Raw genomic sequence first — 15,032 nt, 5'->3', positions numbered from 1 at the left:
TGTTCTACCGAGCACCCCCAGTCCTCATAGTACCTCTGCACCCGGCCGGCCTGCATTGCTGGTGGTTCACTTTTGGGGGTAACCTTGAACTTTGACCTGTGGAAATCCTAACCCCTGAAGACTGGGATCGTAAGTCGAGTACTTAGATGTTAACTGTGCTAACACTTTTTCTCCCTTAGCACTGCATTGGTTTCTATGAGAAATTGCACTGTGTCAATGTTTGAAAATTGAAAAGTGAAACTTACTTGGAAACTGTCTTATCTGCAAAACCTAAACAAAGTAAATTTGATACATAAGCTTGATTCTTAGTTACAACTGTACTTACCTGCAACAAAGACCTTTTAGTTCTATTAATAAAGTAACAAAAATATATTTTTGCTATATAAAAACATTGGCCTGGAGTTAGTCATTGAGTGTGTGCCTCATTTTGTAACTGTGTGTGTACAACAAAATCTTTGCACTACCCTCTGATAAGCCTAACTGCTCGACCACACTACCACAAAACAGAGCATTAGTATTATCCACCTTAGCCTCTGTTAAGCCTCTGGGGAACCCCTGGACTCTGTGCACACTTCACTTCATTTTGGTATAGTAGGTACACAGCCAGCTTCCTACAGGGGCCCCTCGGCCCCTACTGATGTGAGTGTGGGGGGAGCTATAGCATATTTTGCAGAGGGGGCCCCCTCACAGTTTGTTATTGTTACGCCACTGATTATTGTGTTTTCTTCTCCAAGGGGTGAATAGTATGTTACCTTAGAGATCCTTTCTCAACAGATTTTACAATGGTTAGTTTAAGAAAATGGAAACAGGTGTACTGTGATGCAGCAGACATATAGGGTCATCTTTTGATCAGGAAAGACCACTGGGTTCCATAGTAAATGCAGGTCTTTGGCTCAAGTGTTTCCATCATCTGACAAAGTGTAGCCTCTTAATGCCCAGCTTGGCCACTTATACTAAAGCCTGGCCATCATATCCTGAGGTGTGGTCATATTATGCCTGAGTGAAACCATACGGCCTTCCTACAATCCACAACTGTTAGTTATAGCCCAAGGGAGTGTGACAAATCCCTGCTTAATCCCACACATTGTTTAAACAGTGAAAATGTTATCCTTGCCACAATACAGGAGAATCCTAAATTAACAATACTCAAGCAAAACCAGTTGGCTTAGAAAATATACAAAGCTCTCCATCTCTACAACATTTTTCCCTCAGTGATGTGAATCTCTCATGGCCTCATGAAATTCAAGGCCAACCCGAAAATACACCTTTTCACACACACCTCTTCTGGGCTGTGTCCCTCAACAATGTCTCAGTTAAATAACACTATAACACGTGTGCACTTGGTGTACTTCTGCCATGTAAATACTTTGCTTTCTGGATTGACGGAAACTCTACACTTCTGATCTGGGGTTTACATCATAAAACTGTGAGTAATTAATGCCCTCTTCTGCAGTGCAAGCTTACTGCAACCACAATCAGCCATCTTGCACTAATGTATTGCAAATGCCACCATGCTCTGTCTCCACCTGCTGTATAATGTCATGCTCATACAAATGTATATGTACTTTTACTTCTAAGCAAGGTCACTTTTTCCATCATCAGCCTCTTTGTACTACTGTAACAAGGATGTTATGTAGTACATCAAATTGAAGGTAGTGTGAGAAAATACTCTAGGAAAGGGAAATATTTACGTGGAAATGTAGAGAAAAAGAAAAAAATAAACTACAATATTTCACATTTCACACAGGAATACTAGAGGGAAAATTATAGAAATCATACTTCTCTGGTGTACAACTAGAGGGCACACCTGTGTTTGCTTGTTTCTAACTTCTTCAGGAATCCAGCCCTGTCACCGAAAATATAAACTGGTGGATGCCCTCACCACATAAAAAAAATTATGTTATTTTTTTGGGATGCTATACTGTCTGCTCATGTATTGTAATTTTGATTCATTTCAGCTTCTTTGAAACAATAAATAATCACGTGCCTGCTGGGAATCATTTACATTTATGATGCAGTGAATCACAAGAAAAACTAATAACTGATACACACTGGTACGACGTTTACATGAAACAGTTCCTTCCAAGAGTTTTGAGGTGGAGACCGAACTGAAAAATGCAAAGGACATTTCTAATTTTTTTGCCAGAAGCTGGATCCACTGCATCTATCCTACATCTACTTCACCTTCTTTACCTTTTTATCATTAGTTTGTTCTTCATTGTACTGACATGTTTTTCATTTATTATGCATAACCTAATAGTACCAATTAAATGCATTTGAATAATTTATGATTAATGAACTGTAATAAACTAGCTTTTAGATATTTTGATTCATTTTATCATTTATTTTATTACCTAAACCATAACATTTAAAGTGTGTACTTCATTTATAATTAATTTACATTATTAAAGTAAACCTAACTTTTGAATACATAATGAATTTAATATAAGAAACTAACTTTGAGCTTTAAATATGAATAAATATTTATTTTCGTTATTAAATGAACCCTAACGTTTAATTAACTTATAGCACTAATTCATGCTACGTTTTAAAAGTTATTTTGAACTAAGATAGACATAAAATACGTAAATAATATATCTGAGGGACAAACCCTCCAAAGTCCCCTATTTTTTATTTAACTTATAATTAATGTATTTATTAATAAAATTATATGTCATTGTTTTAATTGTTCAAAGACCCTTTACTTACAAGTTGTTTGTTACGCTGGTGACATAATGGCCAACAATTTGACCCTCACTGTAGTTGTCTTCATGATGTTGCTGAGTTTACATAGTTTACATAGTGATTTTGCCTGCTAGAAATGCTGACGTTGTGTCCAGACCCACTTTTATGCGCTATATGAACCCAGGAGCTTAACCCGAAAATGGATCAGCCCTCCAACAGTGGGAGAGACAATCTTAATTTAGCATCCCTTTTCCAAAGAAAACCACAAATATATACACATTATATCCACATAATATCCGTTCCTGGAAAACTATGATTTTTCACCTCAAAACTCAGTTGTGGATAGTCAAACATGTTTCCCAGCCAGGCCAGGACCGCATTGAAGAAGGCCAGCAGAGACAGGAAGGCCATCAGATTCACAGCAATGTTTGCCACAAGAGGAATTGAAGCAGAGGCTCCGAGACTGGCTGCTTCCAACAGGTTTCTTGCATCTCTTAGTGGAAAAAAAAATCACAATGACATTGAGGAAGCAACACTTGACTAGGCAGCCATTTGTTTTTCACTGACAATTTCTGCATATTTACATCATTTGGTGAATTTCGGGAGTGTCTATTAACAGGAACAATTGTTATTATGAAATATATTTTTAATATGCCAGTTACTCACAGACACGTTCACAATGCAACCTAAAATGTTGGGTTTTGCCCACGATAAACAAATATGGTAATTAGGACAGCATTAGGAGAAGTAGAAAGTATTAGTCACTTAATTAAAACTAGTCTAAACGTTACTGCTGAATCCCTTGCGGATCCTTCGCAGATAGTTATCTACAGTACTTCACAGAAAATAGGAGTATAAAGCAAATAATATCCTTTTGCAAAGCTGGGTCTAATTGAAGTACAATCAGACCAACCTTAATTTGTTACAGTAACACTACCGATCAGGTTTTTTGCGTTATTTTAGTTGAAATTATGCATCACACAGAAAACTACATGAAAATTACTCTTAGGAAAATATAACATCCAAATATGTCAGATAATGAGAAGCAAACACTTCAACAAAATTAATAAAGTTAAATGTTGCTGTTACTACTTGTTGCTGTGTTTACAGAAATGCAGAGCCTCCCATAAGTGTAAAGGGGTAGCTGTTACTCGTAAGTTAACATATAGCTATACAATTTAAGGTAAAAGGAATATCCTGAAGAAAGGTTCATCTCTCTGATATGGTCAAAGTATGAAGAAAGAACCTTAAGAACATTCAGTTTGTGAAGAGTATCTTCAGCTTAACTCGAACGTGGACTGATTATGTACAATCCTCAAAAAAAGCAGGGCTAACATAATTTCCTACATTAAATGCAATTTCCCGGAGAATTGATCTTTCCTCCTTAAGTGTAATTTTCTCCAGCGGAGAACCCTCCAGTGAAAATTACACTTATGGAGAAAATTATGCCCCAATTGCTTTACAGAGCCTCATGTGTTACCACCCTTCTGTAGATAAGGCCCTTGACTATGACTTCATCAGTGTTTGAAATCACACAGTGCAGGTCACTGGCTACCAAATACACCTATGAGGGTTTTGCCAGCAAGAACATTGTTAGGGATCCTTAATATAAGCCAGTTTATACATCTGTTTTTTTAAAATACCTCTAGGTGGCAGAGCTGGGCATACAAAAGCTCTGAAAGAGATTATATCCGACGGTACAAATGACTGCTAAATGAGTCTCACAGTAGCCAATTAAATAAAAGATCTTAAAACACGACAGATTTCTGGTGAAATCCCCACCAAGGACGCTAGTGACCGATCACACAAAGGCACTGTAGGCCACCACATTTACAACAGTGGAGATGGCGTAGAAGCAATGATCATCTCAAGAGTGTTTTTATTGTCTACTTACCCTTTTTCCAATTTCATGCCAGAGTGAAGAGTTACTTTGGTTGTTTGGGTTTCGGGCCAGAAGAGTTTAGAAACAGCTAATGCTGCTGGCGCTGACATCACTGATGCAGATAGTAAATGAGAAGAGGAAACCTGGAATTAACAAAGGGGGGAGTTGATCTTTATACTTTGCAAAAAGAACATTTTAAACCTATTTTTAGATCTGACCTTAGCTGTTTTACCTGACAATTTAAAAATGATATATGATATACTGTCTTTCATATCTTGCTTTAATCCATCAAATCATATAGCACTGGGCAATTGGCCAGTCCACTTCAGGTATTGGCTCTCCTTTGTGTGGGTGACTGCAATTTGTTTACGCACCATGTGTACTCACACCACATACATGTCCCCTTCATTGCTAGAGCTTGTGGGTCAATTTGTACTGTCTTTATAGACTATGTAAATTGAGTTCTCTCTTTAAGTATTTAAAATTGTTTTTTTACTTCCTCAAGTGCCCAACCCCTTTCCAAAAACTGCTACTTTCAAGAAGTTCACTTATGCATGCAGATGTACTGGCAGCTACCTTTGAATGTTTTTGCCATAAAATATAACCAGTAACATTGCAAGGTGGCTGCCCATGCATGTGAATGCGCAATAATGCATGGACGCCCATCTTGCAAAGTGTTTGTCATACTCATACTTCATCATTCTTTGTACCAAGATAGCAAACTTATTGCTTTCCTAACTTTCGTCCTCTTTGAAATTATAAGGTCATTATGAATCATATCAATGGAACCTATCTTTGGAAAAGCCAAAAAATCTGCAGTCAAGATCAGACCATTGGCGTTTCCTGTGGTTCTTATATGCTGTTTTAATGTATAGTTCAGGATGCTTGGTGAATCAAAGTCTGAATGTGCCTCTCCACAGTACAGCAACTTTGAATGATGCATTAATATTACAAAATGCTCTCATCCATTGTGGTCCCCTGCACACAGGTATAGAGGAGGCAACAACTTCAGCTTTCTTGCCCCATCCTTCCCTCTGCCTCTTACTAACTCCTCCCCCATAGCAGACTTCCAAGTGGGGCTCTGCTAGCACTATCCTCCTACCTTCTCCAAGATGAACTCCCTGGAAAATTACTTTATAAACAGACCCCTACCCCCATGATGTTCTAAACCACCTCTCCATGCACCATCCATCCCTATTTCTCCTGAGTTCTTATCCCCAGTGACTTTTCTTTCAAAAGAAATGGACACTTTGTCCCAAGAAATCTCTACTTCAGAGACCACATTCAACTGTGGTTACCACTATACCCCTCACATACTCTTCATTATCTGAGAAACAACTCATGTGGCGAAATTATACTTAAGAACAACCATGACACTAGACGCAACAGAACAAACCCTGCACTGGATGATAAAGTAAATCGAAAGCTATGCTAATTTAAACTTTGTCAACAAACAGCCATTACCGACTCCAGGATAGTTCCAGTATACCCATTATCCAGAACCACAGACCTCGCCTTCCATATCCTCCACCTAAGAAAAAGGGATCTACGGACCTGATTCAGATTCCAACTGATTGCCCAAACTGCACTACTTCCAAATCGACTCATTCAACTCTTACTTTGTATACTGTACTAGCACTCCTTCTCTCCCCTCATTTGTTCTATTCTGAGCTGTGGCCGTTAAATAAGAAATGGTGGTGATGGATCTCCAAATTACTTCAAATTACAAAATTTCACTTCTTCCAATACCTTTCTCTTGAAATTTGGAACAACAAGGCCTCTAGCCTCAGAATGAACATCTCCCTCCAGGAGAAAACAACACTTTTGTTGAGGAATGCTTGGAATTTATACCAGCAAAGCTTATTCACACACAGGCTCTTGTCTTCTCCGGGGGCTTCAATCTCCAACTGGTTGAAGATAATAAAAATGTGTTCTCTTCTTTTCTCTGTGAAAACGAACCTCAACCACACTGTCAGAAACCAACTCATTGCAAAGGTTCTATTTTGCACCTCATTTTATCCAAGGACACACTTTTGAACAGTCTTGACCCCATTCCAGTATACAATGAAATCCTTTGTCCAACAGAAAACATCAGGTCAATTTAAGAGAGAAAAATAAGGATTCTATGGCAACAAAAACACTGATACCAACAAATCTGACAACAATGCTTGAGATTTCCTTTGTCCCCCTCCCCCCCCCCAACTTTCTGAAGGGGACATTAATGCCACAGCAATGGGTTACAATCAATGCATAGAATACCTGATTAAATAATATGTTCTGCTGAAAAGCACAAGGAAAAGTCCTAAATCTTCTCTCCCCTAGTACTCAAAGAAAGTTTATGCTGAAAGAAAACATCTGACTTTTCTTGAGAAAAACTGACGACAAGCATCCTCTCCCTCTAGTCTCTCTGCTTCCAGGCTTGCCACAAGTAACTACACATCTAGCATCTGCAGAGCTAAATCTGATCACAATAAATCTATGCTTCAAGCTACTAAAATGTGTCCAAAGCTTTTCTTTGATATCATTGAGCAATTGCAATATTTGCTCTTCAGCAGCACGTCCTCCATACCAGCTACACAATGTGAAGAATTTCCAATCTGTTGCAGAGGGTGTAAAGACTAATGAGCAATGGCTTCCACCAAGTGCCACCATCCCACATGAATGTAAATAAATCACAAAGCCCAAAGGTCATGGCTGCACTTTGACACAGACTCCGAGTCAGAACTACTTAAAACATTTCCTCCAAGCAGAGAACTTCAGGTTTATCAAATTAATTTTCCTCCAGTTTCTTCACTTTGTATTCAAATAAAGTCAGTTCACTTCATGGTAGCGGATTGTGGATTCCACAATATACACAACAGTTTCCAATGTCCTCACAGTGCTTCTTCTGTAAACTGGGAATTCTTCCAGTAGCCAACAACCTTCTTCTACTCCAGAAACGTGACACTTCCTGGTTCCCCTGCAAACTGCAGGCTCCCATGGCAGACCAAGACTCCAAAGTCCCCAGGACTCTGTTCTTGAGACTATCTTTGGCAGTTATGGGCAAGTGACTTTGGTTGTAACGCAAGTGGATTTTAAAACACCTTTTCTTATATTTCCTCTTTTTCTCAGGGTTTCCACTTTGCCAAACTCTAAATGAGGGGTCTGCATAAATGCAAGTGACACCATACCTACTTAAATAAAACCTACATATCATTATCAAAAGGAAGTACTCTGAATGTGTATGTGTAGTTTAAAAATTAGGAAATTATTTTTGTCAGCATGCGTAATTAGCATTTCTCCTGCTTCAGATATACGCACATCATACTTTTAAGGTGATTCATTTAAGTACTTTTCTACGCTTCCTTTCTGAAATGTCTTGGTTACTCTACATCTCTGTTAATAGCTAAGAAGCTGCAAAACTCAATGAATCCCAAATCACTAAAGCATATTTAATTGTATATTGGAACGACAGGTTAATGAAATGTACTCATAAGTAAAAACAAATACTATGAAACAGAACCGGGCTAAAGGCAGGAAACAGTATATGAAATACCATGTTTTACTGCTTTGATATACACATTAATCTAGCTGTGACAACATCAAGAACCGAGAAGTTAAAAATGTTAAGTTCATATATACAGTGCAATGTAGTCATCCCAGTCAAGGCAGACCAAAGGAATTAAACACATTAGTCGAGGGATTAATGGATTAGGAAAAGCAGGACAACAGATGACTTTGTATGAAAAGACAAACAGCGCATTGTCTGACGGCTGGAACACCCCTTGTCACTTGCAACTTTCTTAGCAGTTTCATTAAAATGCCGGGACAACCGCAATGGAACTAGTTTGAACCTACATCATTGGTTGACTCAGTCTCTTTGTTATTGAGCAATTGTAAATAATCTGCGGTAGTTTGATAGAAAACTGCCATTTCACATCATCCTGTAAATCTCTCACAAATCAAGACTTTAGTAAAGTAATGGGCCTGATGTGGACAACTTTAAAATAGATTTAGAATGGTAGTCATATTTAAAAATGTGACCATACATTATAAGGGCTCACCAGTAAAAAGGCTTGGCATCTGTTTCCCGCAGGACCTCCCGGGATCAATCCTGTTACTGCATGGTGGCCGTATTGCCATGAGCAATTTTTGGCCTGCTCAATGCTTTCTTCATTGAAATGAGCAATATCACAGTTTTGTACTTACTGATGAGAAAAACCAAAATGTAATGTTGTTTGGACACTGTTTACCTGTGCAAATTCCTCTATGTAATACCCAAAAGGATTTGCAAATGGTAAATCTCAACTCCAAGATCAATTTGTGCCCAATTCAGAATCTGGAATTGGAAGTAAAAAACATTTGTACATGAATAAACATGCAGCATAGGAGTCAAAATGAGCCTGACTGGGAGGTTTTTGAGAAAATATGATGTTTATATCAACTGCACACTTGATAAAGAAGATTTGGGAAACATACAATTTAGAAACATTGGTCCTGATTCACACAAATAGCAACAAAAAAACGTACAGAGATTTCTTACCAACCTGAATGGATTTTCTTTTGGTTTAAGAAAACTCTCAAAAGGTATGCATGGAAAACTGTGCCAATTCGAGTTGTACTCTTGAGAAAGTCATGTCACTTTTTTGCCGTATCTTTGCCATAATGTGTAATTTTATGGTCTGTCAAATTCCGCTTAAAGGAACGAGAGCACTGCTGTACAATAGCACATTTTGTGTTTTTTCCTCCTTTGAGAAAACATTTGTATTTTGCCCTACACTCCAACAAAATCTGAGGATGTTCTCTTCTTTTCCCCTTCCCATCCTGGAAGGTGGGTTTGTTTAGCACGTCATTTGTGTAAACTGGTGATCATTTCCTTCGGAGTCAGAGAGAGTTTGTGGATGCTCACAAACAGACATATTTCTCTGTGTTTACATTCCTAAAAGGGAAATCACACCTAGATCCACCGACTCTCCACTCCTTCCATGTAATGTATTCCTGTGCAACATAACATGACTGTGAGGCTGTATCACAGAGGAGTAAATGAATCAATACCTGCAATGTCACCTTTTGTGAATGCCTTGCCACCACAGATCCAGTACTTGTAAATCATAGAAGTACTATTAGGATCGAAAAACCGCTTTGTGAATCTGGTCCAACGTAATTGAACCTTCATTACATGGAATGCTTCTCTTATGACGCATCACAACAGTAAGTTTGGTACACTACACACACAATTACTTGAATCAGCATAAATTATTACGAATTAATTTACGATATGTAGAAACACATTGGAGAATACAGACATATGTTTTCTGTGCTTACCCCGAAGGAAATATATGCTCCTAGCACACTTCCCGCGATAGTAGAGAATCCTGCTGTCATGACTGCATGTATTTCGGACTTTGTGAGATCGTTTAGATATGGACGAATCAAAAGAGGGGACTCAGTCTGAAAATGAAAAAAACACATATTAAAGCTTTTTCGACAACGTCTAGCAACCCCAATTGTTCAGAAAAGCAGTACCATTGATTGTATCAATTTGCCCGAAAGAATAGGACGAATCCGTCCACCCATCCGTTACCATTCATCAACCCGTTTATCTTTACTGCCATTAATGTATCTATTTACTTTATGGAATTATCTGACCATGTGACAAGATTTACTTTGGTAAAACGAACCTGGAGTTTGAAAAATTATTGGACAACACCAATCACAAATTCACTGCAAAATCATCACAGTTCCTATGCTCAACCGTTCCTTTTCTGAGCACTACTGTGAGGAGGAAATTAAGGCGCAATTAAGCTAAATCAACGAGGTGGAGACGTGAACAAATCGTTTCAGAAAAATGAAGATGGATTTATATCATGGTTCAAATCTACCACCAAGGCACTCAGTGAGACTTCCTGATCCCACAACGCAAGATGACAAGCAGTGATTTTATTTCTGCTCCACTGATTCTCTATATCCGACTACATATTAGAGCAACTAGAACGGTAACCATGACGGGTGAATGATGTCGATGGTTGATGGTGCTTTGTCACCGCCTACAGAGCTCTTGAAAGAGGCCTCTCAACCTCACTTCATAGAATCGTATTCACTCCAAGTGCACATATGAGGTGGACAAAAGGAATAGCTCATATCACCGGAAGAAAAGAAAGAGCCCGAGTTAAAATCCTATACGATGAAGGTGAAACGAATTGGCCAAACGCAGTTGGAATATATTGTGGCTCTCATTCACACTAGGAACACTGCCTAAGAATCTTAGATAATAGTTTTCTTCAGCTGTGACCACTGACGTGGCGAGAGCCCTCATGTTGTAGGCTTAGGGCCCGGTAGTCCATGACTGACAATATTCCTGTATTTTTTGGCTAAGGACAAAGTCAAAGATACATGCACCCAACAAAAGATACCATTTACATGCAGCCATTCCACTTTACGTGAAATTGGATTGTGCCAATCGTGCTGCACCATCTGTTGTACACATATTCTATTAATTTGTCATTCATATTGTGTCTCCAGAGAAACCAACATTTACCATTCAGTTCTGATCCTGGGGAGACTCTGCGGACTATATGCAGAGCTGAATCACATCAACTGCATTGCAGAGCCCAGGGGACAGAGAGCAAGGATACCATTGGACAATTTGGGGTTCAGTATGTACCCCTGACTGTAATAATCAAATAGAAAAAAAACATTACCAGCCACCCCCTATGTTTGGTGATCAAACTGACTGTTTTAAACCAATCAACGGTTTCATGAAAACTATGGCAAACTATTATCATACACATTGATATGCAAATATCCTTAAATTGTTTGAATCACCAAATGTACTATGATTTGCTCTAGAAGGGAGGTGAAACAGGCTACAGCATTTTCTCTGGCTCGTAATAGAGCCGGCGGAAATCTAGTAGCCTGCAGGGTGCACCAGCACCCTCGTAATGTTCACTGTCTGCAAAGCCCATCTAAACTGAATACCTCCATTAACAGATCGCTCATCAAAAAAATGTTGATCGATTAAATTTTGTCAAATGCAGAAGAATCTCCAAAGGCCAATCCCTTGGAAAGCGGATGGAAAGAGCTCTTTTCTCTGAGATCTCCTACTTTTAACAAGAAAATAATCTACCCTCTAATCGACAGTCTGGGTTTGACTCAGACACAGGATAAGCACTGATATTAATCTGGAATAATTTAACATTAACACTGGACAAAAATGGACATGCAGTTCTATTACACCTTGACACTGTCCTTCGTGAGATGCTAAGTAGACTAGAAGCTTGTTGCACAAGGAAATATCCCAAAATTGATTTTCTCCTATCTTACAGGTAGGCAATTCTGAGTAACACCTCTCCTCAGCTCCTCACAACTTTGGATGCAATGTCCAACAGGGCTTAGTTATTTCATTACTCCTGCTCAACCCCTAAATCACCACCTTACCTTACCGGAACTGATAAGCTCATTCAACCTCACATTTGACAGCTTATCATAAAACTTGAAAACCATTAGGACCTAGACAGCCTTCTATTGATCAATGGATGATGAGAAAGCATCTTAAACTAACCTAGAACCAATACTCATCGTTCCCATCCTTTTGGAAAAAGACTTTTGGTAGAACAGCATTTTAAGTATAGCGGCAAAACTTTGGAACTTCTTCCCAACCAAGATATAATTATACAAGAACAGCAGAAATTTCTGGAAGAAAGTGAAAATCTGTTCTTCCTGACAAAAAGATGCAGAACCAACCTGGAGGACAGGCATCAAAAACTAAGTGCAAAACAGAACACCCAGCCCAAAAGTCAACCAACCCCAATAATGCACTATACTAAGATCAGCTGTAATCGTTGCAGGATGAATGACCCTTATTATCTTTTGTGGACCTTGTTAAAACCTTTCTAGCCCAACTGATGGCTACCAGAACAGTCCAGTGCTTTGCTGTCTAAACCAGGCTTGTATCTCCATTATAATAGACAACCCACAGTCGGAAAACCATTAGCACACCTAGACTGGCAGGCAACAACCTTCAGTCCACCTAAACTAATGTCACTCAAAACAAAAAAGGGCAGACATTCAATGCACGAAGATGAGATCTGCAACAAACAGCTGACATCTCGAGAGTTTTTAACATAGTCCATCTCTGTAGGTCTTGCCCACTTTCCATATCATATTAAAAACTGAGCACCCAAAAGCATTAGAACCTATTAGAGAACTACAGAAGCTTGCATAAAGGATGACTGTAATTAGGTCCATCCGGGATCTCTGTCCTCCCTCTTCTCTCTAGACTACAGAGTGGATGTCCTCACTGGGGTACCCATAACAGGAGCCTATAGTACATCATCTAAAATAACAATGGTCTCAACATGGGACCTAAAGAGAAAATTATATCAGCCTGCTAAAATTATCTAACCTTGCTCTAGTTGCACTCATTCTTTTCTGTATCTTATTACTAAATAGTGCACCCCCCCTAAAAAACAGAACACCATTGCCGTAGCCACAAACATGACACGAATATGTTTGACCGCAAACAAAACACCCTTTCAACCAAGCACTCCTCCTAGGTGTTGTGCTGCATGTGCAGCAGTGCACTCCAGCACCTCACAATTTGGTATGAATTCCTGTGTAAATACAATTACAATTAGAGGATGCAATATTCCATGCAGCACACCTTAAGGATTCAACAGTTCACACTTTCAGTTTAACACTTACATGTCCCTTAGCTTAGATATTTGAACTTCTCAGTGTTCAAGTTAATTTGTAAACAAGAGATAGAAAGCTCTACACATTACCTGAGAATGAATCATGGTGAAAGGAATATGTTATAAAGGATCTACCTCAGGAGTGTTCAATGTTCATGGACAAGAATTGATTAGTTTTAGATTTTTGGGATAGCCACATTAGATACAAAATTTCATAGCCATTGCAGTACCACTACAGAAGGTCAAAGGTTTATGTTTTTATGTTTCGTGTACAGCACAGGCTTCACTACGGGTCCCAAATGAAAAAAAAAACATTAACAGATTAATTTCCTAAAGCCAATCATTACTAACATTAGCCCTATTGCTGGCATGGGTGGAATACTGTAATATATAGTCTATACCAGCTTCCTTGTCCCCATGTTAAAATATTAACTCCACTTCAGGAGAGCAGACTGCGCATGGAAAAAGAGAAGATCACACTAAGCCATCAGTAAAAGCCATTCACTGCACCCAGTGGCCCCCAAAAGTTAAAATTTAAATTATGAGTGTTAGACTTTTCATCCTTGGTGTGGTCTCCCTTAACTTTTTGCCTCTGTTTTCCAGGTTGTTGATGTGTGCAGGACTCTGATTTTGCTGTTTTTGTTACTCTGGGCACTTTACCACTGCTAACCAGTGCTAAAGTGCAAGTGCTCCTTTACAAAATGTGTATCGTAATTGGCTTATCCATGATTGGCATATTTGATTTATTAGTAAGTCCCTAGTACAGTGCACAAGAGGTGCCCAGGGCCTGTAAATCAAATGCTACTAGTGGGCCTGCAGCACTGGTTGTGCCACCCACATAAGCAGCTCTGTAAACGTGTCTCAGACCTGCCACTGCAGGGTCTGTGTGTGCAGTTTTAACTGTAAATTCGATTTGGCAAGTGTACCCACTTGCCAGGCCTAAACCTTCCCTTTTCTTACATGTAAGACACCCCTAAGGTAGGCCATAGGTAACCCCCAAGGGCAGGGTGCAGTGTATGGTTAAGGTACGACATATAATAATGTGTTTTATATGTCCTAACAGTGAAATATTGCTAAATTCATTTTTTCACTGTTGCAAGGCCTGTCCCTCTCATAGGTTAAAATGGGTGCTACCTTGAAATCTGATTACAGTGTAGATTCCCTTTGGGAGCGGATGGACATGTGGAGTTTGGGGTCTCTGAGCTCACAATTTAAAAATACATATTTTAGTAAAGTTGATTTTGAAATTGTGTGTTTGAAATTGCCACTTTTAGAAAGTGAGCATTTTCTTGCCTATACCATTTCTGTGACTCTGCCTGTTTGTGGATTCCCTGTCTGGGTCAGTTTGACAGTTGGGCTGGTTGCACCTCACACTAGACAGTGACACAAAGGGAGCAGGGGTGTAGTCTGCATTTCCTGATGAGCCATCTGTGCCAGGGGGGAGGGGAGAAGTGGTCACATACACCTGAAAGGGCTGTGCCTGTCCTCACACAATGCAGTCTCCAACCCCCTGGTGAGTGTCTGGGGTCTGGCCTGGGCAAGGCAGGATTTCACAATGAAGAGAGACTTTGCTTTGAAGTAGGCCTACTTCAAAGGAGAAAATAGGTGTAAGAAGGGCACCCAAAACCACAGACTTGAGAACACTTCTGGAAACCAAGAGGAACCTCTGCCTGGAGAAGAGCTGAAATGCTGAGGAAGAAGAGCTGCCCTGCCTGTGAATGGGCTTTGTGGAGCTATCCTGCAGTTGCTACTTCTGCCAGAGTAAGACAAAGACTGGACTTTGTGTGCCTTCA

General features: G+C 39.4%; 1 protein-coding gene across 1 annotated transcript in view; it reads right to left on the bottom strand.

Moving 5' to 3' along the window:
• SLC28A3 (solute carrier family 28 member 3) overlaps positions 1–15,032 on the bottom strand; it is a 281,213-nt gene that overhangs the window by 41,566 nt on the left and 224,615 nt on the right. Inside the window, exons 11-13 of the mRNA XM_069229756.1 lie at positions 9,872–9,997; positions 4,580–4,710; positions 3,010–3,178 (exon numbers count right to left, since the gene is read on the bottom strand). Of these exons, the coding sequence (XP_069085857.1) occupies positions 3,010–3,178; positions 4,580–4,710; positions 9,872–9,997 (426 nt within the window). The remainder of the gene's footprint in view (positions 1–3,009; positions 3,179–4,579; positions 4,711–9,871; positions 9,998–15,032) is intronic.

Source organism: Pleurodeles waltl, chromosome 1_1 (assembly GCF_031143425.1).
Source record: "Pleurodeles waltl isolate 20211129_DDA chromosome 1_1, aPleWal1.hap1.20221129, whole genome shotgun sequence".
Taxonomy (NCBI): domain Eukaryota; kingdom Metazoa; phylum Chordata; class Amphibia; order Caudata; family Salamandridae; genus Pleurodeles; species Pleurodeles waltl.
The sequence above is the reverse complement of the archived record's forward strand: the minus strand, read 5'-3'. Positions and strand labels throughout refer to the sequence as shown.